The following is a 22157-nucleotide window of genomic DNA, read 5'->3' as shown; positions in this document are numbered from 1 at the left end:
CTATGTTCTTTAGGAGGCTTTTCCTGGTCCCCTCAGCTGCTAATACTTTCTTTTGTAAGGTTACCTTTCTTCCACCTTCTCTGTACATATTTTGCATAGACCTATTTATTTACATTTTGTCTCCTTCATTAGAATGCAAGCTCCTTGAGGACAGGAATGTCTTTACTTTTTCTTTGTAACACTAGCACTTGGCATTGTGCCTGGCATATAGTAAGTGCTTAATAAATGCTTGTTGATTGGTCATCTTCTCCACATTCCAATACTTCCTATTGAGCTCTTAGTTACCTACACCAGAAACTATGTCCTGGAGGAACTTCTCAGGGGCTTTCTCTCCTGATTGATGACTAAACACTATTGCAGGAAAACCGCAACCCCGCTTCACTTTGCCCGCTCCTCTCTGACCACCTCCTCCACAAACTCTTGGCCATCTGCTTTACCATTGCTTTCCCCCAAATCCTCCAGTTCTGAAACCATGATCTGAGATCAAATCAAATCTGCCATTTTTCCTGAATGAATTTTCAGTCTTCTCCTTTATGGTTCCATTCCCTATCTCTGTAACTTTCTGGACCAAAGTGCCTCTCCCTGACTCCCACTCCATATGTGTCCAATGTAAGCTCTTTGAGGACCAAGACTGTGTTGCTTTTGTATCTTTAGAGCTTAACTCAGTACATCGTAAAGCTGTTTTTCATTTATTATTTCATTTTTATTCATTTTATTCATTATTCTTTCATATTATTCTATATTTCGATGGCCTTGACAAGACGACCTTCAAAATTCTTTCTACCTCTTAAATTCTGATTTCATGTGAATGGAACATGGACTGTAGTAGGTAATGAAAATGAACATGACATGTATGAAGAACAGAGAAGAGACTGCCCTAACTGGCTGCAAGGTTTGCTTTGACTATTCCTGGGAAATGAAATTCAATAGGCAGATTTCTTCTTCTTCTTCTTCTTCTGCAACTGATGTTAAGTGACTTGCCCAGGGTCACACAGCTAGTAAGTGTTATGTGTCTGAGGCTAAATTTGAACTCAAGTCCTCCTGATTCCAAGGTCAGAGCTCTATCCCCTGTGCCACCTAGCTGCCCCCAATAGGCAGATTTTTAATAATTATAAACATTCAAGTAGTCTATAAATATTAGCTCAGTACTTTATATACCTTATCTCATTTGATCCTTACAACAACCTGTGGAGTAGCCTCATTTTACAGATGAAAAAACTGAGTCTCAAATGAGCCTCAGAGAGATCAAATGATTTGTCCATCGTTACTCTGCTAGTTCACAGAATGAAAAGTAGGTTTTCCTTATTCTTATTCTAGAACTCTTTTCCACTATACCTTGAAGGGCTCTGAAAATAAGAGAGAACAATTTGGACTTGATTTAGTAGATAATAGGTAGCCATTTTAGGTTCTTTTGCAGGAAAATGACAGAGATGAACGCAGCACTTCAGAGAAATTAGTTATAGCAAAAATGAAGCAAAGGCATCTTTGTGGAAATCATTAACTTTTATTGCCTACCAGGAATGTGTTCAAGTCTTTTCTATTACATAAATTTTAATAAAATCCCAAGGTCTTGTCAATATTGTGTTGAAAGAAAAATCATAATTAGAGCTTTGCCCTAATAAATTAGGCAAACTCAGAAAAATGAGGCAAAAAAGGAGTTTATTATATGGGCCAATGCCTTGAGCTCAGGCCATGCTCAACCTTTTAAAGACAAATTTTCATAACAACAGAAATCAATTCTGACAGATTTACAATTCAAAAGGGAATTGGCTGGTGTTAGTATCAGTGTTGAGCTAACAAACCAGGTAGGATTCTAATTTCTAAAGTGGAATCAAAGCCCTCATGGGTCTGCTCTTTCTTACACTAGGTTTGGCAGGTACTATATTCCTCCCTCACAAAAGAGTTGTCACATAAACCTGTGCAGCCCTCCTTATGAGAGAGCTGTTATTTTTGCCTGTGGGAAATCATGCAAGTTCATGCGACTTAGCTTGTTGTGGCTAAATTCTACAAAATAATTCAATAATCCCCCTATTTGGTGCTAGCTGTATTTTATGGTGCAGCACCACAGTTTTATATCACTTCTGTATCCTCACCTGCATCATCCTAATCTCTGCTGTGTGCAATTTGGGAATTGGCCCAGAGATCAGTTCATTGCAGCAAGGCACGTACCATAAACACATGCCTCTGAGAGCACGCTGAGAAAACCCACAGACAGATACTTTAGCCAATGAAAGGTTCTGCATCCCAGACACACCTGTCCCAATTGGCACAGATTGGCAGTTCAACCTTCAGGTGTTAAAACATATAAAGTCTTGGTTCTTTGGTATTAGTACGAGCAGAAATGTAGTAGTGTACTCAATGAGTAACAGGTCCACACACACACACACACACACACACACACACACACACACACACACACACATGACTAACATTACAAGTAGAGTTACAATAAGTCAGTAAAGAAAACCAAGACAGCTGTAGCTTTAGGGATGTCAAGTCCTTTTGCAGTGTTCATGACCTTCAGGGGACTGGCAAGTACTTCCTGTGCAGCTCTCACACAGCTGTGTATGGATCAGGCAGATCTATGGAGACAGTTCCCCAACCATCTCCAGGGACCATATCTAAGTCATTTTTAGAGACTCTTTAGAAAATGCTGCTAAGTTCTTCTAGTGATAAGACTTTGTATAATTCAGTAAACTGTGATGAAATCTAAGCAGATTGACTTTCCAGTAATTAGTTCATGTGACAAGAACCAATCAGACTGTATGGATTTAACCCTAGTAATAACATAATTAGAAGAACAAATCAGGAACCCATAACTTACCTGGAACTTCAGAGAATTTCTGTTTTTACATAACACTTTCTCTTTCTATCTTCACCCAAACTCTACCTGATATGGACAATGTCATCCACAGGCTGAATTCTTTACAGTTATTAATGCAAATTTACCTATAAAATCTCAATCTAATTTTTGAGAATTTATTACCAAAACATATTCAGGACCTGTATATCCCAGTAGAAACCCTTAGAAGCCAACTGTAGACAAATAAAGCTATATAGCTATAGCTACATCTATCTACAATGTATCTATATCTACAGTGATATAAAGATGTGTATATCTATCTATATGACTGACTTTCAAATGTATGTGTACACACATATGTGTATGTATACTATAAATATACATATATGTATACATACACATATGTGTATGTATATTATAAATATACATATATATGTATATACACACACATATCTGTATGTCTATATTTCCTAGGTCTTAGAGAAAACAATCTAATCTTATTGTCTTCCCAAGTTTACTACTCCATTACATTTAGAATTTTTTTTTACATCCTTGTGTTATTCCTCTTTGGGATATGTATATTATCCTTGCATTATCTTGAAAGAATGAGACACTTTAAGGACCTAATCTTATGCATGACTTTGTAACTGTCAGCAAGGGAATGACAAGTTCAAGAACTCATTTACCTAGTTACATAGGATATGGAGGTGACCACAAATACAGATTAATAATAATGAGATTTTTCATACTTGCATCCTACTATCATAACTCAGATGTTTTGGTATTAATCTATCAATCAATAGATTTATTATTGTAACAACAAACTTCCACTGTTCGCCTGCCCTTATCATAGAAATTTGCCATGAAAGAAAAAGAGGGATATGATTATGACAATGTCAAGATTGTTACATCAAGGGCACAGACTAATCTGACATAACAAGGGATAGATCTTTATTTTATTTGTAGCAGTTTATGTAAGTGCAGCCAAATACAAAGCTTTAGGACAAATTGTACGCAAATTTTACAATGTAGGATTTGAAATAGGAAAAAAAATCTAGCAACTGTAAAAAATCAAGCACAGATACCAGCACTGAAACTTAGAATCCATGTGAAAGGGAATTTTCTTTTCCTTTTGAGTGCTTTATTTCTGCTACAAAACAGTCAAAACGAAGATGTAAAGCTCTGTGGTTAGTTTAAATTATATACCCTCTGCAGACATTCTAACAATTTAAAAGTTACATATATAACAATAGATGTCCATAATCAGTTCATGGCTTGCTGAGAACAAATCAGGAAAAACTGGAGTTCATCTAAGTCTTCCCAGGTTTTTCCAAAAACCACCTGCTCATCATTTCTTAGAGCACAATAGTATTCCATTACATTCATGTACCACAACTTGTTCAGCCATTCCCCAACTGATGGGTGTTCACTCAATTTCCAATTCTTGGCCACCACAAAAAGACCTGCTATGAATATTTTTGTACATCTGGGTCCCTTCCCCTTTTTTATGATCTTTTTGGGACACAGATGTAGTAGTGGTATTACTGGATCAAAGGGTATGCATAGTTCGATAGCCCTTTGGGCATAGTTCCAAATTGCCCTCCAGTATGGTTGGATCAATTTATAGCTCCACCAACAATGCATTACTGTCCCAATTTTCCCACATCTTCTCCAACATTTACCATTTTCTTTTTCTATCATATTAGCCAATCTGATAGGGTGAGGTAGTACCTCAGAGTTGTTTTAATTTGCATTTTTCTAATCAATAATGATTTAGAGTATTTTTTCATATGACTATAGATAGCTTTAATTTCTTTATCTGAAAACTGCCTGTTCATATTTTTTGACTATTTGTCAATTGGGCAATCTTGGCCAACTTTTTATAAGCCTTCTTCAGCTCATTCTCCATGGCATCTGGAGGAATCCTGAGATTGTCATATAGTTTCATATCATCCATGTTCCCCACTGTGGCGTAAAGGAAGGGAAGATGGCAGAAAGCATTGGTGAACCTGGAGCAAAGACAGCAGCAGTAGGGTAGACTGAGAAAAAGGAGACATGCAAAGAGCAATTTTTTTTAACTTCTAAGTTGCTCCCTGATTTAAATAAGCTTCTAGGAAAGAGTTAATAATAGGCAGTTCTGAAGTACTAGATAAATTTAAACTGTAAACTCATTTAAAAATTCTTTAAAACAAATTCTGCAGAAGGGTACCCCAAAACTCATAAAATATATTATCATTTATAAAATGTTCAAACTGCAGTTTGAAAATTCACAGTAGAAAAATTTTATTTCAGTCACAAATGTAGTCTCTAGTTTGCATTTACATAAATTTCTACAGACTGGGGAAAGATTAATTTCCCTCTTATTTGTGTTATCTCTTCTCTGCCTTCCAACTTGACTAGAGTTATAAGGTAGAGCAATTATCCTTACTGAAGGCCTTGAAAGTTCTGCAGTCCAATAGAAGAACTTGACTTCACCCTTCTAACACCTCCCTCCCCTATTTAGGGTTTTCTTGGCAAAAATGTAGATTTTTGGCTCTTGATGAGAAAGAACTTTCTAACAATTAAGAAATGCACAGAAAAGTTATAGTTTGCCTTATGAGATTGTGAGCTTCCTGTCACTGAATGTTTTCAAGCATGGCCTGCATGGCCACCCATCCTAAACATGGTAGAGAGGATCATTTCATATGACTGGGGAAGTTGAACTGAATGGTTTCTAAGGCTCCTTTTGAAAAAACAAAGCTCTTTGGTTCTATAATTCTACAGCAAAAAGAAGGGTAGAGAATGGTGGAGGAGTCAAAAACCAAATAACTTTAAAAATTTCCAGATTTGGTGGCTAAATGATGAGTTGATTGTATTAATATTAATTCAGTACTTTCAAAGAATTTAATGTTTGCTTTAGCAATACTATCCTTATGAGTCAAAGTCAGACATTTAATATGTGAAGTATCACTATAGAGTTTTTTTCCCCCAAGAAGCAAATTTTATAAAAACAAGGGAAATGAACATAAATCATAGATGGACAACCATTAGTTACGAACATGTATGTAAATATCCAAAGTCACTTGCAGTTCTCATGTCCTCCTAAGACTTTTCTTCTTCATGAGTTTTTTCTTTTTTTTTCTTTTTCATTTTTTTCTTCTTTATATTCCCAGTTCCTTCCATTGATCCATTTATGGCTTGGACCTAAGGCCCTTTATCATCATGATTATCTTCCTCTGGAATTTCTGCTTATTAATGTCCTTCCTAAATTGTGGCAAGGCAGAGGTATCATCAAGGTTAAATAAATTGCCTAAGTCAACACAATGAAGTTAGTAAACTTTAAATTCCAAAATGCTGACCTCAGGCCTCCAGCTGAAAAAGTAAAGGAAGCAAGATGTTTTGGAAGGAACACTTAATGTTCCAGTTGGAAGGCTTGGATTCTTTGTGTGACTTTGTGCAAATCACTTTTCTTCTCCAGTTCTCCATCAAACAAATGGTTCAAAAAGATAATCAACCTATTAGCTACTTTCTACCTCTAGAGCACAAATCTCAACACTGATATAAGCCTTGAAACTGGGCAAGTCACTTAATCTTACCAGTCCGAAAAATAGAGGTAATAGTATTCGTACTCATCTACTTAGGAAACCCCCAAATAGGGTCACTTTAAAGCACCGATTTTATTGAATGGAGTGGGAGGAGAGTAAGACAAGACATATAATTCCAGGTTTAGAAACACCCTCTTCTGATGCAGGTCTACAAGTCGTCATCCCAGAGCCAACATTTTAATATTTTTAATATCATGGACCTCTTTGGCAGTCTGGTGAAACCCATGGACCCTTTCTGAGTAGTGGTTTAAGGCTTACATTCATAATTGAAGGAAATGATAAATTTCAGTTAGATGATTGTGAAAATAAGGATGTGTTTTTTCCCCTCCATCTAAGTATATGGACTGCCTGAAATCTAACCACAGAACTGGTGGATCCCAAGTTATGAACGTCGGTCTTTGAGATTTGTCAAGAGCACGGGAGCACACAGCCATGATGAAATATGAGACTTTTTTGTGGTACAGCTGCCCAAAATAAATAACACTCAAGAGATTTTCTAGGTATAAAGTGAAAGATTTATTACGCCTCGAGAAGTGGGCATCTGCTTCATCAGCAGTCCCAGGGAAGCACGGCAAGGCACAAAGGCCAGGACAAAGGCTATATAGCCCTAACACAAAGATACCCACCCACCACTGGCTTTGAATTCCCATTGGACAGGAATTTCAGCCTTACAATCTAAAACGCGAAAATCAACCCCAGAAACAAGAAACCACATTATAATACTACCAATCCTAGCTATTTATCCTTATTTAGTAATTAGCCATTACTTAATGCTGATGTAACAATACAAATCATGTGATTTCTAGGAACCTGAAATTTAGGACTATTCAGGTTATTGTAACCAACCTCGAGTTTGCAACAGTCTAAGAAATTGTTACACTCAGCCCATCTGAGAGATCTCACATTGTTTACATTGTTTCACTCCGTTAAAAACCAGAGTCTTGACAAAAGTTTGCAAAAAGGAGATCTCTTTTTTGACTTTCTTGAGAAAACGCACCCCCATGCTGCCTCAGCTGCTTCGAGAGTGCGACTGCTCTTTGTTTAAGGCAAGATTATATAGAACCTAACTGCAGCAGCCCACCCTAACCCCCTTCCGGTGGCTTATTGACTGAGCCTCAGGTATACAATCTATTCGTGTAAAAACTACCCCAGTAACAGAGAGAACAAAGAGATATACAAATTATGTTAACACGTTCCCCTTTTCAGGGCCTTACAGTCTCAGCAGCCTTTTACCCAAGGTCCTAAAGCTAGCTAGAGGTTGAGATAGACAATATGCTCTTATGGCTCAGGAATTTCTGCTAACACTATCTAAGAGTAGGGGAGGGGGTCTTATATTCTGAGGGGTCTTCACTTAGTGTTGGTACACATGTACCACTCAAAAGCAACAATACCAGAACCATTAAGAAGAACTAATGACCCCCTGAGGAGGCTTCACTTCTGAGAGATCATGTCTCACACTTTGAACTCAAGTCTTCCCAGGAGACTATCCCCTAGCTCTTGATACCTCATTATTATTAATTAGTATATTATTCCAAAGGAAAACATGGCTATCTTCACCCCCCAATGTCGGGAGGAGGCTGAAGCCACGCATTTCAGGGATTCTCCCTCCACGTGGACAGCCCTCATCCTCCCACCCCCGGTTTTAGGGCCACCTGCAGGGGTCAAGGCCAGGAGTCTGTCACTCCCCTTTTCTTGGGCGAAATGTAGGCATCATCACGCGGGGGCCGAAAGATGGGGACAGTCGGGGAATTGGGGCGTTAGGTCGCTGGGGGAGACCCCACGCACAGGCACGTGGAGTGGGGGAGAAGCCGCTTTAGTGACACGTGGCTCAGGAGATGAGAGGCCGCCTGCTCAAGTAGAGCTGGTACCTTCTCTCCCGCATCCTTCATCCCTCATCCCCGGCTATTCTACGAGGTCTCCGAATCACGGCTTTCCATTGGTCCGATGGGAGACACCGGGCGCTCCTATTGGTCCTCATTGAGGCGGAGGCGTCAGGCGGAACAGGTGCACTCCTCGCTCTCGTCCCTCGTCCTGTACATTCTTCGCGCTCTCAGAATCGCGGTTTGTTATTGGTCGGATGAGACACCGGCGTGCTTCTGATTGGTCATCTAGAAGTGGAGTCAGAAATACGACCGAAAGGAAGGTTCGGTCGTGTTACCTCCCGGCCCGGCCCCCAGCTTTGCTTTTCATTGGTGGACAGAAAACAGACCACCGCCTCCAGCTAGCGTCCATTGGCTTTGCCCCCAGCCCTCCAAAGTTGGGATGGTCGGTTGGATACGGAAGCCGGCACGGCCGGAGAGGGCGAATCCTGCCACCTGAAGTCGGTCTCGCTGCCGGGAGCGGGGGCCTCTGGTTTTGATGGCGGCCGAAGGCGGCAGCGGCAGCATGGAGGGGAAAGAGCCCCAGGCCGTGGTCACCTACTACCGGCTCGAGGAGGTGGCGAAGCGCAACTCGGAGAAGGAGGTGTGGATAGTGATCCACGGGCGAGTCTATGACATCACCGCCTTCCTTGGCGAGGTGGGGCCCGGGCCCGGGCCGGGCTGGGGGGAGGGGGCGGAGGAGGGCCGTCAGAACGGGAGCCCGAACCGACGGGGGAAAGCCCGAGGCTTGGGGGGCCGTGCAGGCCACGTGCGGGGCTCGTGCCCGAGCGGCTGCCCCTTCTCTCCGGGAACGCCCAGTGCTAGGGGCTGCCCCCAAGGCGCGTCACCCCGGCTTTGGTGGGGGAGGCACTCGGGGGCATCGGGGGCCGGGCTGGACGTGGTGCAGGGGGAGCCGAGTTCGAGTTCTGCCGCAAGCCCTGGGCACCCCTGCCGCGGCCTCAGTTTTGTGAAATCAGCACGTTTAGAACACCCAATTGTAAATCCTTCTTCTTACGTTTACGAGCCTCGGGACCCTGGGGGGCAAGCCCCTAAAGCCGGCTCCGCCTCCTCGTAGGCCTGGAGTTCAATAATAAGTAATAATAATTACTGGCATTTATAGAGCACTTACTCAGTGCTAAGCGCTACGCTGTGCTAAGCGCTTTCCAAATACGATCTCCTTTGATCCTCACCGCTCCACTCGAGGTAGATGCCATTATCATTCCCATTTTTACAAGTGAGGAAACTGAGGCAGACGTAGGGTAAATGACTTGCCTGAGGTTGTACAGTTAGGACGTGTGAACCCAGCTTCTTCCTGACTCCAGGCCCAGAGCTTTATCCACGTCGTTTCAAATCCTGCTTCAGACTTAGTATGCTACATCATGACCTTGAGTAAATCTCTGAACCCTCCCTCTCAGCCTCAGTTTCCTCATTTGTAAAATCAGGATCATAATAGCACTTGAGTTCAAATCCTGCTTCAGATACTACTAGCTATGGGCAAATCACTGGGTTTCCTCGTCTGCCAGTTGGGGATTAATAGTAGAACTTGAGTTTAAATTCAGCTTCAGACACTTCTTAGCAGTGGTACCCTGGGAAATCTGAAGCCCTCATCTGTAAAATGGGGTTAATAGCACTCACTTAAGTTGATCTACCTAGTAATGGCCTCTTATTTCCTCCAACTGATTTACTGTCGGTGTGCCTGTGGACAAATAACTTTACTGAGTCCTGCTTTCATTACTTATAGAATGGAAACAATCATACTTGTAGTTTACTTGTAGTTTACTTACCTTATACGGTTATTGTGAGGAGTAAATGAAGAAGTACTATATGGATGTCAGTTGTTAATAATGTGAATTCAATATAAGAAAACATTTAGCCCCTAAGGCAATATGCTGAAAGTTGGAGATAAAAAAAAATTTTAAAAGGAAAATCTTTGCTCTTCTGAGAGCTTATCTTTTAGGGCTATGTTCCAGGTAGTGTGCTAAGTGCTTTGTAATTTTTATTTGGTCCTCAAAACAACCTTGGTAAGCAGGTGCTATTTTTATCCCCATTTTACAGGTGAGGAAAAAGAGAGATCAGATAGTATTCTGGAAAAAAATTGCAGAAGGGATCATTTTCAGTTGAAAAGATAATAGAAGGTGTCACTGAGGGTAACAATATTTTTGGAGGCTAATTTTAGATACTTTGCTCTATATGAAAGGCTCCCTAGTGTCTTCATTTTCTCTTTCTGTAGCAAGAATAGTCGAAATATATTTCTGTTAATTTGGTTAACTTGTGAGAATGTACTTTCTAACTCCTGATTCTAGAAAAGTTTCAATACTTAAGTTTTACACTGAAGAACATTCTGCATATTTTTACATGAGTTTGTCAGTAAATTAGCTTTTAGACATTAACTTCTAATTATTAGTATCATTTAACATACTTGTGTAATGTCCTCTTCTCAAAAATGTTTTTACATTTAATTTCTGCAATAACTTAGGGAGCAGATTTATTTCCATTTTAATAGATGAGGAAACTGAGGTTAAGGTCATATAGCTGGTTAATGGTAAAACTTGGATTAAGTAAATCTTCTAATTTACCTTTTAGTGACTTTTTATTTGTTGTAGTAGCTTTCATAGATGATTTTAACATACACTTGGGAGATACCTCGTATGAGTTAAAAATAATACAAGGTTTCCCCAAAGATGCAAAGGAGCCCTGCAAAATCCCAGGACCATTTCTTTTGCTGTCTTTCTTGGTGATTTATAATGGCTGTGGAATCACCTTTTCCCTTTGTGGTTTGGCTTTTCTTAGAGTCCTGGGGTGGGGAGCCTGCAGCCTTGAGGCCACGTGTGGCCTTCTAAGACCTTGGGTGAGTATGAATGAATCCAGGTTTTATAGAACAAATCCTTTTATTAAGGGGATTTGTTCTGTGAAGTTTAGATTCAGTCAAAGGTCCCTCTTGAGGACCTAGAAGTCCACATGTGGCATTGAGGCAGAAGGTTCCCCACCCCTGAATAGTCTAACCGTTTTGTTTTCACGGTTAAGGAAATCGATACCCAGAGAGATGAAGTAACTTGTACAAAGTCAGTGGCAGCTGGCATGAAGGTTCAGGTCTCCAGATTAGCAGTTCCATATGCTTTTTACTACACTGGTTTCCCTGAAGTGCTTTCTAAGAGTTCTTTCGTAAGATTCTGGCTAATTTTGCTTAAGACTTGGATTCAAATTCTGTCTCTCTTAGCACGTGGGTGCTTTTAGGTAAGGAGCTTAACTTTGCTTGGCCTCAGTTTCTTAATCTGTAAAATGAGGGCCATGGGCTAGATGACCTCTAAGCATTACCAGCTTTATCTTGCTAATCCTAAAAAAGGATAATTGGTAGCTTCTATCTAATCTACACACCATGCCACCATTTTACCCAAAGTTTAATTAAAGATATTGGAACCCAGATGTTAAAGTGCAAAGAAAAGAGCAAGAGAAGAGAAAGTGGGGGCACCTATTACAGATGAAGGCTTTAGTGAGAAAGGGCAGAAGAGATATAAGGTGATGCTTAGCAGGGATAGAAGGATCAAGGGAAGGATTTTTTAGGCCAGGGGAGACATAGGCATATTTGTAAGAAGTAGGGAAGGAGCTAGTAGACAGAGAAAGATGGAAAATAATTGATTGACAGAAGGGCCCTCTGTTGGAGGAGACAGAAAAGAAGGGGATCCCTTGAGTAGGTAGACGGTTAGCTTCAGTAAGGAGGAAGGCCACCTCATCAGGTGAGACTGGTGTGAAGGAGGAGAGAGGGGTAGAGGGGAGATGAAACATGCGCAAAAATATTTCAAATTTTGTATTATGAGACAGTATATGGACATGGCAATGAGAGTATGTAATGATACCTATAGGTAAATAAAATTTATTAAAATGTACCTTGCACAAAATTTATTGACTTGAAAAAGGAGACTTTATCTTGGTCATTGACTCTATTATATAATGTAATTCTCAACCATTTTTGTCATAAAATGGAATGTAACCTTAAAAGGTCAACCAGTCTAGCTTCCCTTCAGTCATCCCTCTCCCTTTCCCTAAATTCCAAGCTGTCCTTAATCCATTGTTTCCTCTGTTGCTTTCAAACATACTCAGGTCTATTTCATTTCACTTGAACCCATGAGGTATTGTTCTAGATCTTCCCTAAAATCCTAGAAATAAACTATGTACATTTGTTGCCTTCTCATTCCTCAGATCTGAGAGGAAGGTCTTGTAGAAGATGGAATTTTAATTGGGACTTAAAGAAAGCGAGGCAGGTCAGCAGTTGGAGTGGAGGAAAGAGTGTTCCAGGCATGGGGGACAGCCAGAGAGAATGCCCAGAGTTGAGAAATGGAGTGTCTAATTTGTGGAAGGCCCAGGAGGCTAGGGTCACTGGATCTAAGAGTATATGTTGGGGAGCAAAGATCTAAGACTGGAAAGGTAGGAGGGGCCTAGATTATGAGGGGCTTTTTAGGGAGCCACTGGAATTTATTGAGTGACGTGGGTGATATGGTCAGATCTGTGCTTTAGTGACTGAATGGAGGATGGATTAGAGTGGGAAGAGCCCTGAACCAGGCTGACCCACCACTAGTAGGCCATTGCAGTAGTCCAGATGTGAGGTGATGAGGGCCTGTACTACAGTGTCAGAGGAGAGAAGGGGCAGATTCAAGAGATGCTCCAGATTAAAAAGTGAAATTAATCTCCTGTAGGAGATTAAGAGGTGAAATCAATAGACCTTGGCAACAACTTGAATATGGTCGCTGAGGGATAGGGAGGAATCCAGGATGACCCCTAGCTTTTAGCCTTGAAGGCCTGAGAGGATGGTGTTGCCCTTGACAGGAATAATAGGGAAGGAGTGGAGGAGGGCATAGGGGGAAAGATAATACGTTCCATTTTGGACATATTGAGTTTAAGATGTCTACTGAACATCCAGTTTGAGATGTTTAAAAAGCAGTTGGAGATGTAAGATGGGAGGTCAGCAGAGGGATGGGGGAAGGTTAGGTAAATTTATGAATCACAGCACAGAGATGGTAATTAAATCCTTGGAAGCTGATGAGATCACCAAGTGTAGTGGTATAGAGGGAAAAGAGAAGCAGGCCAGGACACTTGGTTTAGTGGGTGTGATCTAGAGGAGGAGCCAGGAAAGAAGACTGAGAAGTGGTCAGTCAGAAAGGTAGGAGGAGACCGAGGAGAGAGGGGTGTCCTGCAAACCTAGAGGGAAGAGAGTATCGAGGAGGGCTGTAAACTAAGAGATCATCAATCACTCTGGAGGGAGCAGTTTGAGGCAGTACGGAAGGAGCCAGTAGGCTGGAAAATAAGTGATAGAATGAGAGTGATAGAAGGGCCATTTGTTGGAGGAGACAGGAGGGAAGGACCTTCTCCTTTTCTCTCTACATTTTTCTTGGTGAACTCATTAACTCCCCGGGATTCAACCATGACCTTTATGCAGGTACTTCCTAAATCAAAATATTCAGCCTTCAACTCTCTTCAGAGTTCCAGACCCACATCTCCAACTGCCTGTTTGACATCTCCACTGGGGTTTTCCATAGGCATTTTTAACTCAACCTGCCCAAACCTCAGAGTTCCTCTCGTCAGTCAGTAAGCATTTGTGTTTTTTTTTAAATAAATTTATTTATTTTCAGTTTTCAACATTCACTTCCACAAGTTTTTGAGTTCCAAATTTTCACCCCATCTCCCCCTCCCTCCACCCCAAGATGGCATGCATTCTGAATATCCCTTCCCCTAGTCTGCCCTCTCTTCTATCTCTCCCCTTCTCTTATCCCCTCCCTCTTCTATTTTCCTGTAGGGCACGATAGACTTCTGTACCCCATTTCCTGGATTTCTTATTTCCCAGTAGCATGTGAAAGCATTATTTTAAACATGTTTTTTAAAACTTAGGTTTCAAATTTTCTCTCTTCCTCCCTCCCCACCCACCCTCATTGAAAAGGCAAGCAACTCGATATAGGTTGTACATGTGCAGTTATGCAAAGCACTTCCACAGTAGACATGGTGTGAAAAACTAACTCTATTTCCCTTCATCCTATCCTGCCCCCCCATTTATTCTATTCTTCCTTTTGACCCTGTCCCTCCTCAGAAGTATTTACTTCTGATTACCCCCTTTCCCAATCTGCTCTCCTCTCTATCATCCCCCCTGCTTTCCTGTCCCCTTCTCCCCCTATTTTCCTGTAGGGTAAGACAGATTTCCATACCCAATTGAATTTGGATGGTATTCCCTGCTTCAGCCAAATCCTATGAGAATAAGATTCACTCATTCCCTCTCACCTTCCCCCGTTTCCCCTCCACTGTAAGACACTTTTCTTTTCTGTTTTTTTATTTGTGAGATAATTTACCCCATTCTGCCTCTCCCTTTCTTCTTCTCTGAGTATCATCCTCTCTCATCCCTTAATTTTATTCTCCAGATATGACCCCTTAATCTTCAGCTCACTCTGTGCCCTCTATCTATCTACATATACATACATATAATTTTTTTCCTCCAACTACCCTAATACTGACAAAGGTCTCATGAGTTATAAATATCATCTTTCCATGCAGGAATATAAACAGTTCAATCTTAATAAGTCTCTTATGATTTCTCTTTCCTGTTTACCTCTTCATATTCCACTTGAGTCCTATATTTGAAAGTCAAATTTTCTATTCAGCTCTGGTCTTTTCATCAAGAATGCTTGAAAGTCCTCTATTTCACTGAATAACCATTTTTTCCCCTGAAGGATTATACTCAGTTTTGCTGGGTGGGTGATTCTTGGTTGTAATCCTATCTCCTTTGCCCTCCGGAATATTATATTCCATGCCCTGCGGTCCTTTAATGTAGAAGCTGCTAAATCTTGTGTTATCCTAATTGTGTTTCCACAGTACTTGAACTGTTTCCTTCTGGCAGCTTGTAATATTTTCTCCTTGACCTGGGAACTCTGGAATTTGGCTATAATATTCCTAGGAGTTTTTCTTTGGGGATCTCTTTCAGGAGGAGATCGGTAGATTCTTTCAGTTTCTTTTTTGCCCTCTGGTTCTAAAATATCAGGGCAGTTTTCCTTGATAATTTCTTGAAAGATGATGTCTAGGCTCTTTTTTTGATTATGGCTTTCAGACAGTCCAATAATTTTTAATTTTTTCATTCTTTTGGATTTGTTCTACTGTGTCGTGATTTCTCATAAAGTCACTATCTTCCAATTGTTGTATTCTAATTTTTAAGGAAGTATTTTCTTCAGTAATCTTTTGGACTTCCTTTTCCATTTGGCCGATTTTTCTTTTGAGGGCATTCTTCTCCTCATTGGCTTTTTGGACCTCTTTTGCCATTTGGGTTAGGCTATTTTTTAAGGTGTTATTTTCTTCAGTATTTTTTTTGGGTCTCCTTTAGCAAGCTGTTGACTTGTTTTTCGTGAATTTCTTGCATCACTCTCATTTCTCTTCCCAGTTTTTCCTCTACTTCCCTTACTTGCTTCTCAAGATCCCTTTTGAGCTCTTCCAAGGCCTGGGACTAATTCATGTTTTTCTTCTTGGAGGCTTTGGATGTAGGAGCTTTGACTTTGTGTGTCTTCTTCTGGTTGTATATTTTGATCTTCTTTTTCACCAAAGTAAGACTCTATGGTCTGACTCTTTTTGCTTCCAGATATGGAAATTTTACAGCTTCTTTTAGAAACTTACTCTAATTCTTAATCTTTAATAAGCAGGACCCAGCAAGTGCTGAGTAATATCACAAAATGAAATGGCCATCTATTAGCAGATAGGAATGATTGTATATTGACGTGAAGCCATTTCAGAGTCCTTTTTTATGCGCAGTCAGCCTCCTGAGAAGTGAAAACAAAGGTCAGAGTCATGCCAGCCTAGAAGGAAGGAAAGAGGATGGGCATTCACTGCCTGCTATTAAAGGCTGGCCCAGCCTGTTTGAACAAATTGTTGGCATTGAGGAATGGGAAGTGTGCATCAAAGAAGAGAAGGGGAGTCTGATTGTAACTATTTCTCATCAAAGGTCAGAGGATTGTAGCTTTCTGAGACAGAAGTGACCCTGGATGTCATCTGCTTTTAGCCTAGTCATTTTATTGCTGAGGACATGGGGGCCCAGGGTCAGGATTTGAGCTCAAGTCCTCTGGCTTCACACCTAGCAATCAGCGCTCTTTGCAGGGCACCAGGAATTAATCTGACTTAAAAATGATGTGGCAGTGAGTAGGCCTAGAGAACCCAGAAATGGCCTCAGCCAGCAGACACTTGAGCTTCTCCAGCGGGAAGGTGTGGCAGCCAGAAGGAACACTGGTTTGAGGGCAAGCTAATTTGCAAAAGATCTTGGAGGCAGAATATTATGGGATGTATATCATTTTGGAAGAACTTCAGAAAGTGATGGAAGAGAAAGCAAATTTGCAGAAAAGCGTTAGTGAGCCCGTCCTTCTCAAAGCTTTCCCCCTGGGGATGACAGCTGGAAGAAGGGTAACAGGAGAGTCTGAATGAAGCTTAAATGTCGGGATTTCTGTAGCAGTATTCTCATTAATGGCAGTGGAATCACTGCCTCCATCCTGTGTGCTGTTTGAGGAGGTGAAAGTGGCACTTGGGACTTTTAAATTGAGAAGAAGGGCTCGACCTTACCAAGACTAACAGAAGAAAGGGCAGTCAATGTGGATTTTTAGTATGGCTGAAAGAACGCAAGATATCAGAAGAAGAGGGAAAATTGTGGGCTGTATTATTACCGTCCCCCAAAGATGACTGAGAATATTGTTATAGTTGAAAGTAAAGGTCAATTGAGAGATGATGGTCTGAGCATGATCAATTTATTAGATAGGCTAGCAGTAACCAATAAATTGGGTCAGTGGCCTCAGTGACCAGAGACCTTGCGATAGGGCTCACCAGCCTTATTATAGTTTTGGGGAGTACAGAGTTAGTGAGGAAGAAGACAAGGGTAGACAGCCTTCTGGCAGTGGGGACAGTGTAATTGGTCATAGGAAAGAAAGGGAGCTTACCATGTGGGGCTAGTGACCACCGTTCTCTGACAATTAAGGAATGTTATGTATGTGTGTGTGTACACATATATATGTATGTATATATAATTTTTTTTTGGTACTTGTCCACATCTTTGAGACTTTGTTAGTAGAACTGAGTTAGCAGACTCCCTGAGGTCTAGAAGGGTTTGTTAGGGAGATAAGACCCTCCTTAATTGTACAATGGATAATATACCTTTGGGGTTTGATCACAGGTTTACTTGTAGCTTTAAACTAACTCAGGAAAAGCTGACTCATTTATGAAATTAGTACAGCATAAAATCAGTTATACCATAGAAACTAGAGGTAATATTAATTTTGATATTTTCAGTTTTACCAATAAGAATGATTCATATGCCTACTTCTCATCTCTCTAACAAACAACTTTATGAGAATGGTCCACACCTTTATTGATGTTATCCTTGATGAAAGTATGAGAGTAAGCGTACATCACTTTTTCAGTGATAATGAACATCTTTATGATCCCCAAATCCACTTTTTAATACCACGTTCTACAGTAATTTATCACACATGCAATGCCTAATGACAAGGTATTACGTCTTGTTAAAATTAAAATTTCCTTAAAAATTCACAAAACTAAATGTGTAAAAGAAATTTAAATAATTAAACTTTCTGATGATGTATTTGTGATTTTTGTAGCATTTATACTTCTGAAATTATTAAAGCTTAAAACTCTTTGAAGGCTTTTGGGACACTGTATTGTAACATTCTACTCTTTTTTTTTTTAATGTGAGGCAGTTGGGGTTAAGTGACTTGCCCAGAGTCACACAGCTAGTGAGAGTTATGTGTCTGAGGCCAGCTTTGAACTCAGGTCCTCCTGACTCCAGGGCCAGTGCTCTAGCCACTGCACCGCCTAGCTGCCCTCTATTTTTCAAATGGATTAGTACTCTGCACCATTCTAGCATTCCAGAAACAATGCAAATTGTGAGCCATCCATGCCTGCCCGTTTTGTGCAGCTCTTGTCCAGGGCTTCCGACGGTCTTTTGCCAGGGGGCTGGGGGCCCGTCCTTGAGTTCTCATGATAGTTCAGGGATGCCCGTGGAGCTCACTACCCATTTGGTCTTTTTACCCCTTGTGTTCCTCTGACTCCTTTTCTGACTTGTAGCTCCTCCTTGATGACATGCTGTACGCTGCTTCTGGCCGCCCACGTGGGGTTCTCTGTTGTCCTTTGGCTGATCCTCTCGTGGGCTCTTTGCAGGCTGTAGTACCTTTTTCTTTAAAAAGCTCTCTAGGGGCAGCTAGGGGGCGCAGTGGATAGAGCACCGGCCCTGGAGTCAGGAGGACCTGAGTTCAAATCAAGCCTCAGACACATAACACTAACTGTGTGACCCTGGGCAAGTCATTTAGCCCAGATTGCCTTGCCAAAAACAAAACAAAACCAAAAAGCTCACTCAGTCTACTCTGTATTGCAAGAGACTCTACTGAGTTGCAACGTTCTTCTCCATGGTACTCAGAAGATTAAAAAGGTACTAGAAACTTCAGCATCCTCTCGGACCCATTTCCAGTCAGAAAATTCACACTTGAGTGTTTCAGTGGGTCCACAGATCTTGTTGGTTTGGGTACAGATTGAAATCCCTCCTCATCTCTCTCTTCTTGTCTGTGGCAGGAGGCCTTGTGGTTTTCTGGCAGCCACCTAAACAGAACAATTCACGTGTACATGGAAATGGATAATGTGGCAGATGGGGTAGCGGGAAGCCAGACTTCTGATAGTTTTGACGTATCTAAGCTCGTGTCTTCAGTTATGTGTGATAGTGTAAGATTTTAAATGGTCACTTCTGCCTCCGATGGAAAGGAGGTGCCTTCCCGTGGAGTAGTTCCTCTTCCTTGCTCAAGGTGGCTCCACATTTGTATTCAGCAGAAGGTTGTAGAAGAACTTTCAAGTTGCATTATTTCATTGTAAAAAATTTTTCGACAGAAAAAAGAAATAAAATCATATGTAAACCATAAACTAGAGATTATTTGCATTTACTGAAAAGGAGTATATGCATTATAGGCACTCACATGTTAGCACAATAATTTTGTTATTGTGAATCTTTTACCCACTGACGCAGATCACAGTCTCTGTAACATGATAGATGTCTTCCGTAATTGTGGCCAAAGATCTAATCACCCTGTAGCCAACCTGGTGATGAGCCTCTGAACTTAACTGAAGCTTCTCCTGGGCAACAGAGGCACAGTTCATCACAAGGCCTGTACTAGGAGCCTTTCCAGCTCTTGGTCAGATCTTCTAGTCAGGGGTAGAGGCCGAGCTGTTAGAGCTTGTCCTTTGCTGGTCTGGTCTTGTCAAGAGTCGAACTTTTTAGTGCTGAATCTGGTAGTCCATAAGCAAAAATTGAAATGCTCCAGACCAGATTAGCATGTGTGTGTGTGTATATATATATATATATATATATACATATATATATATATATATGTACACATAGATATGTACATATATACACTTAAACTCATATCTCCCCAGCAGTCCTGTGATATGTAGGTAGCACAGGTATTATCCCCAATTGGATGTGAGACTGAGGCCGGGAGAACTTGCGAGGTACTACAGATGGTAGAGTCAAATCTTGAAACCATGTCTTCTGATTCCAAGTCAAACATCCTTGCTTTAATGTTGTTTTATGTAAATGTCTTCTTATTACTCTGTGTTGCCTCCAGTATGTACCCTTATAGGTTCATAGATTGAGGGCTGAAAGGGACCTCCAAGGGCACCTTGCTTACGCCTGTTAAGGATGAGGGAACCTAGACCCAGACAAGTGAGATTACCCACCCGTGGTCACAAAGGCAGGAAAGAATCAGAGCTGGGATTCAAATCCCATCGTTTTACTGCACCGAGCTGCCATTTTTGTCTTCTCATCCAGAGAATCCCCTTTTCCTCAAAGGTGGTGAGCCTTTTTGGGCATGGAAACTTGTCGAAGATTTTTAAAAAGTTTTCTTATATAAAACAGACTATAGCCATCTGTTCTTTATTCCTTTCAGCATTTCCTGCCTCAAAGACATCTGAATAAATTGATCAGGCATTCTTTCTCTTACATAAACCATGTCTCTCTCCCAATAGATTGATTAAGTACTTAGTGATCCTGTTCTTCTCCACCATTGCCCCCCTTTGAAAAAGGTCTTGCCATATTATTCCTGTGGTCCCCTTGGCGATCTACCTCTCTCCCTCCAGAGCGCTCATTGGCAATGACATGTTGCACATTGTGGCCCACAGTCTAATAATGTCACCTCTGAGTTCCTTCAAGGCACTTGAGTGATTGCCGTTTGGCACTTGGGTAAAGGGTTTCTGGTGTGTTGATTAGGTCTGTAACATTCTAAGCATTTGACAGCATCTGATCTAGTACTTTCTTTCTGTTTTATTTTTGAAACCAGGTATTCAGACTTTCCTTGTGAGTAGGGAAAGTCTCTGAAACCTAACTGTCAATTCTGAGTATTGCAGTTCTGGAGAGACAACATTATTTTCTCTCTGCCCTGAGAGAGATTCTTTGAGGAGTTTGTATGCAAACACACAGGGTAACCAACAGGTGGTGCTGTGAAGCAGGGCTTGTCTGTATGGGTGAATGTATACCATTTCCGCAGAAATTTTGTAGTTCTTTTATTTTTCTAGTAAGATTGATGTTTATCCTAGGATTGATTAAGTCAGTTCTTAAAGTGCTACCCCCATTATGACAGCTCATCCCAATGCTTTCTGTAGAGTTGGTAGCCTGGAAGCATGCTAGCCCATTTGTTGTCCTTACTGTGTTGTTTTTAGTTTCTGAAGCAATTATGTTTATTTTTGTTTTTGTTTTTTTGGTAAGGCAGTTAGGGTAAAGTGACTTGCCCAGAGTCACACAGCTAAGAAATATTATGTGTCTGAGGCTGCATTTGAACTCAGGTCCTCCTGACTTCAGGGCCAGTGCTCTATCCACTGCACCACCTAGCTGCCCCTATTTCTGGAGCAATTATGAAAAAATTAGGGGCAGGTCCTAATTCCCATATGTCCTCTGTACAAGGCTGTTGAGCTAAATAAACTGTTATCCCAAGAGATGTTTGACTTCACTCAGTGAGTCAGAAATGAATAGGTCAGTAACTGCTCTTTCCCAATTATCAGTCTTGATTGCAGAATAATTCATTTCTAAGATTTTATTTGTACTGTTGTGTAACTTGCGTAATATAAGCTGAGACAAGGCCATCAGCCTTACTGCACGAAGGCCATCAGGTTATAAAAATGTTTGCAGATTGACCAAGATTTGGGGGGGAAAAGATCCTGGAAGAAAAGGGAGGAGGCAGTATCTACTTTAAGGAAGGGCTGATAGGGTCTTGTACTCGGTTTGTATGGTATAAAATGACCTTTAGATCGATGCCTAGGCTTGAAAATTACTGGAAAGGTTGAGTCATTGATGCCAGCCCGCAGGTTTTTGGTGTTTTTTTCCTGAGGGGTTTAGACAAAAGTGCAGTTTTGTTGTTGCCTGTGGGTTTTTTGCCCTTTACGTTATCAGTTCTGGAGAGACAACATTATTTTCTCAACAAACCTAATGATAGGTTTGTAAACTTGCCTTTATTTTTAGAAACACTAGAAAGGAATATTTATTGTGTATTGAATACCAACACAATTTTATAATTATAATATATAACCATTAAAACAAAAAATAAGAAATTTTAAATCATTAAGATTTAATATTTAAGCTTAACAAAATAACAAAAACATTTTGAATACCTTTTAAAACAACTTTTCCATTTTGTCTGTGTTCTCTTCTATATATTGTCTTATTTCTCTTCTGTATAACATATTTTGGTATTATAAATAATTATAAATAAGTTACATATATACATGTAGTTTTCCTGAATCTGTTTTCTCTATTTGGCATTTTTATTCCTTTTTGTTCATCTTTGTATGTTTCTTTGTATTCACATTTGTCATTTTTAACGACCCTGTCGTATTCTTTTATGTGAATAT

The 22157-nt window shown here is 40.6% G+C and overlaps 1 protein-coding gene across 1 annotated transcript in view; it reads left to right on the top strand.

Annotated features, from left to right (window-relative positions):
• Positions 1 to 8597: 8597 nt before the first annotated feature.
• The window catches only part of CYB5B (cytochrome b5 type B), a 51380-nt gene continuing 37820 nt past the window's right edge, over positions 8598 to 22157 (top strand). The window contains exon 1 of the mRNA XM_020989081.2: positions 8598 to 8904. Within this exon, the coding sequence (XP_020844740.1) occupies positions 8746 to 8904 (159 nt within the window). The 5' untranslated portion in view covers positions 8598 to 8745. The remainder of the gene's footprint in view (positions 8905 to 22157) is intronic.

Source organism: Phascolarctos cinereus, unplaced genomic scaffold (assembly GCF_003287225.1).
Source record: "Phascolarctos cinereus isolate Bilbo 61053 unplaced genomic scaffold, phaCin_HiC Scaffold_2;HRSCAF=192, whole genome shotgun sequence".
Classification (NCBI taxonomy): Eukaryota; Metazoa; Chordata; class Mammalia; order Diprotodontia; family Phascolarctidae; genus Phascolarctos; species Phascolarctos cinereus.
Note: the sequence above shows the minus strand (reverse complement) of the source record. Positions and strands in the feature narration are given on the sequence as shown.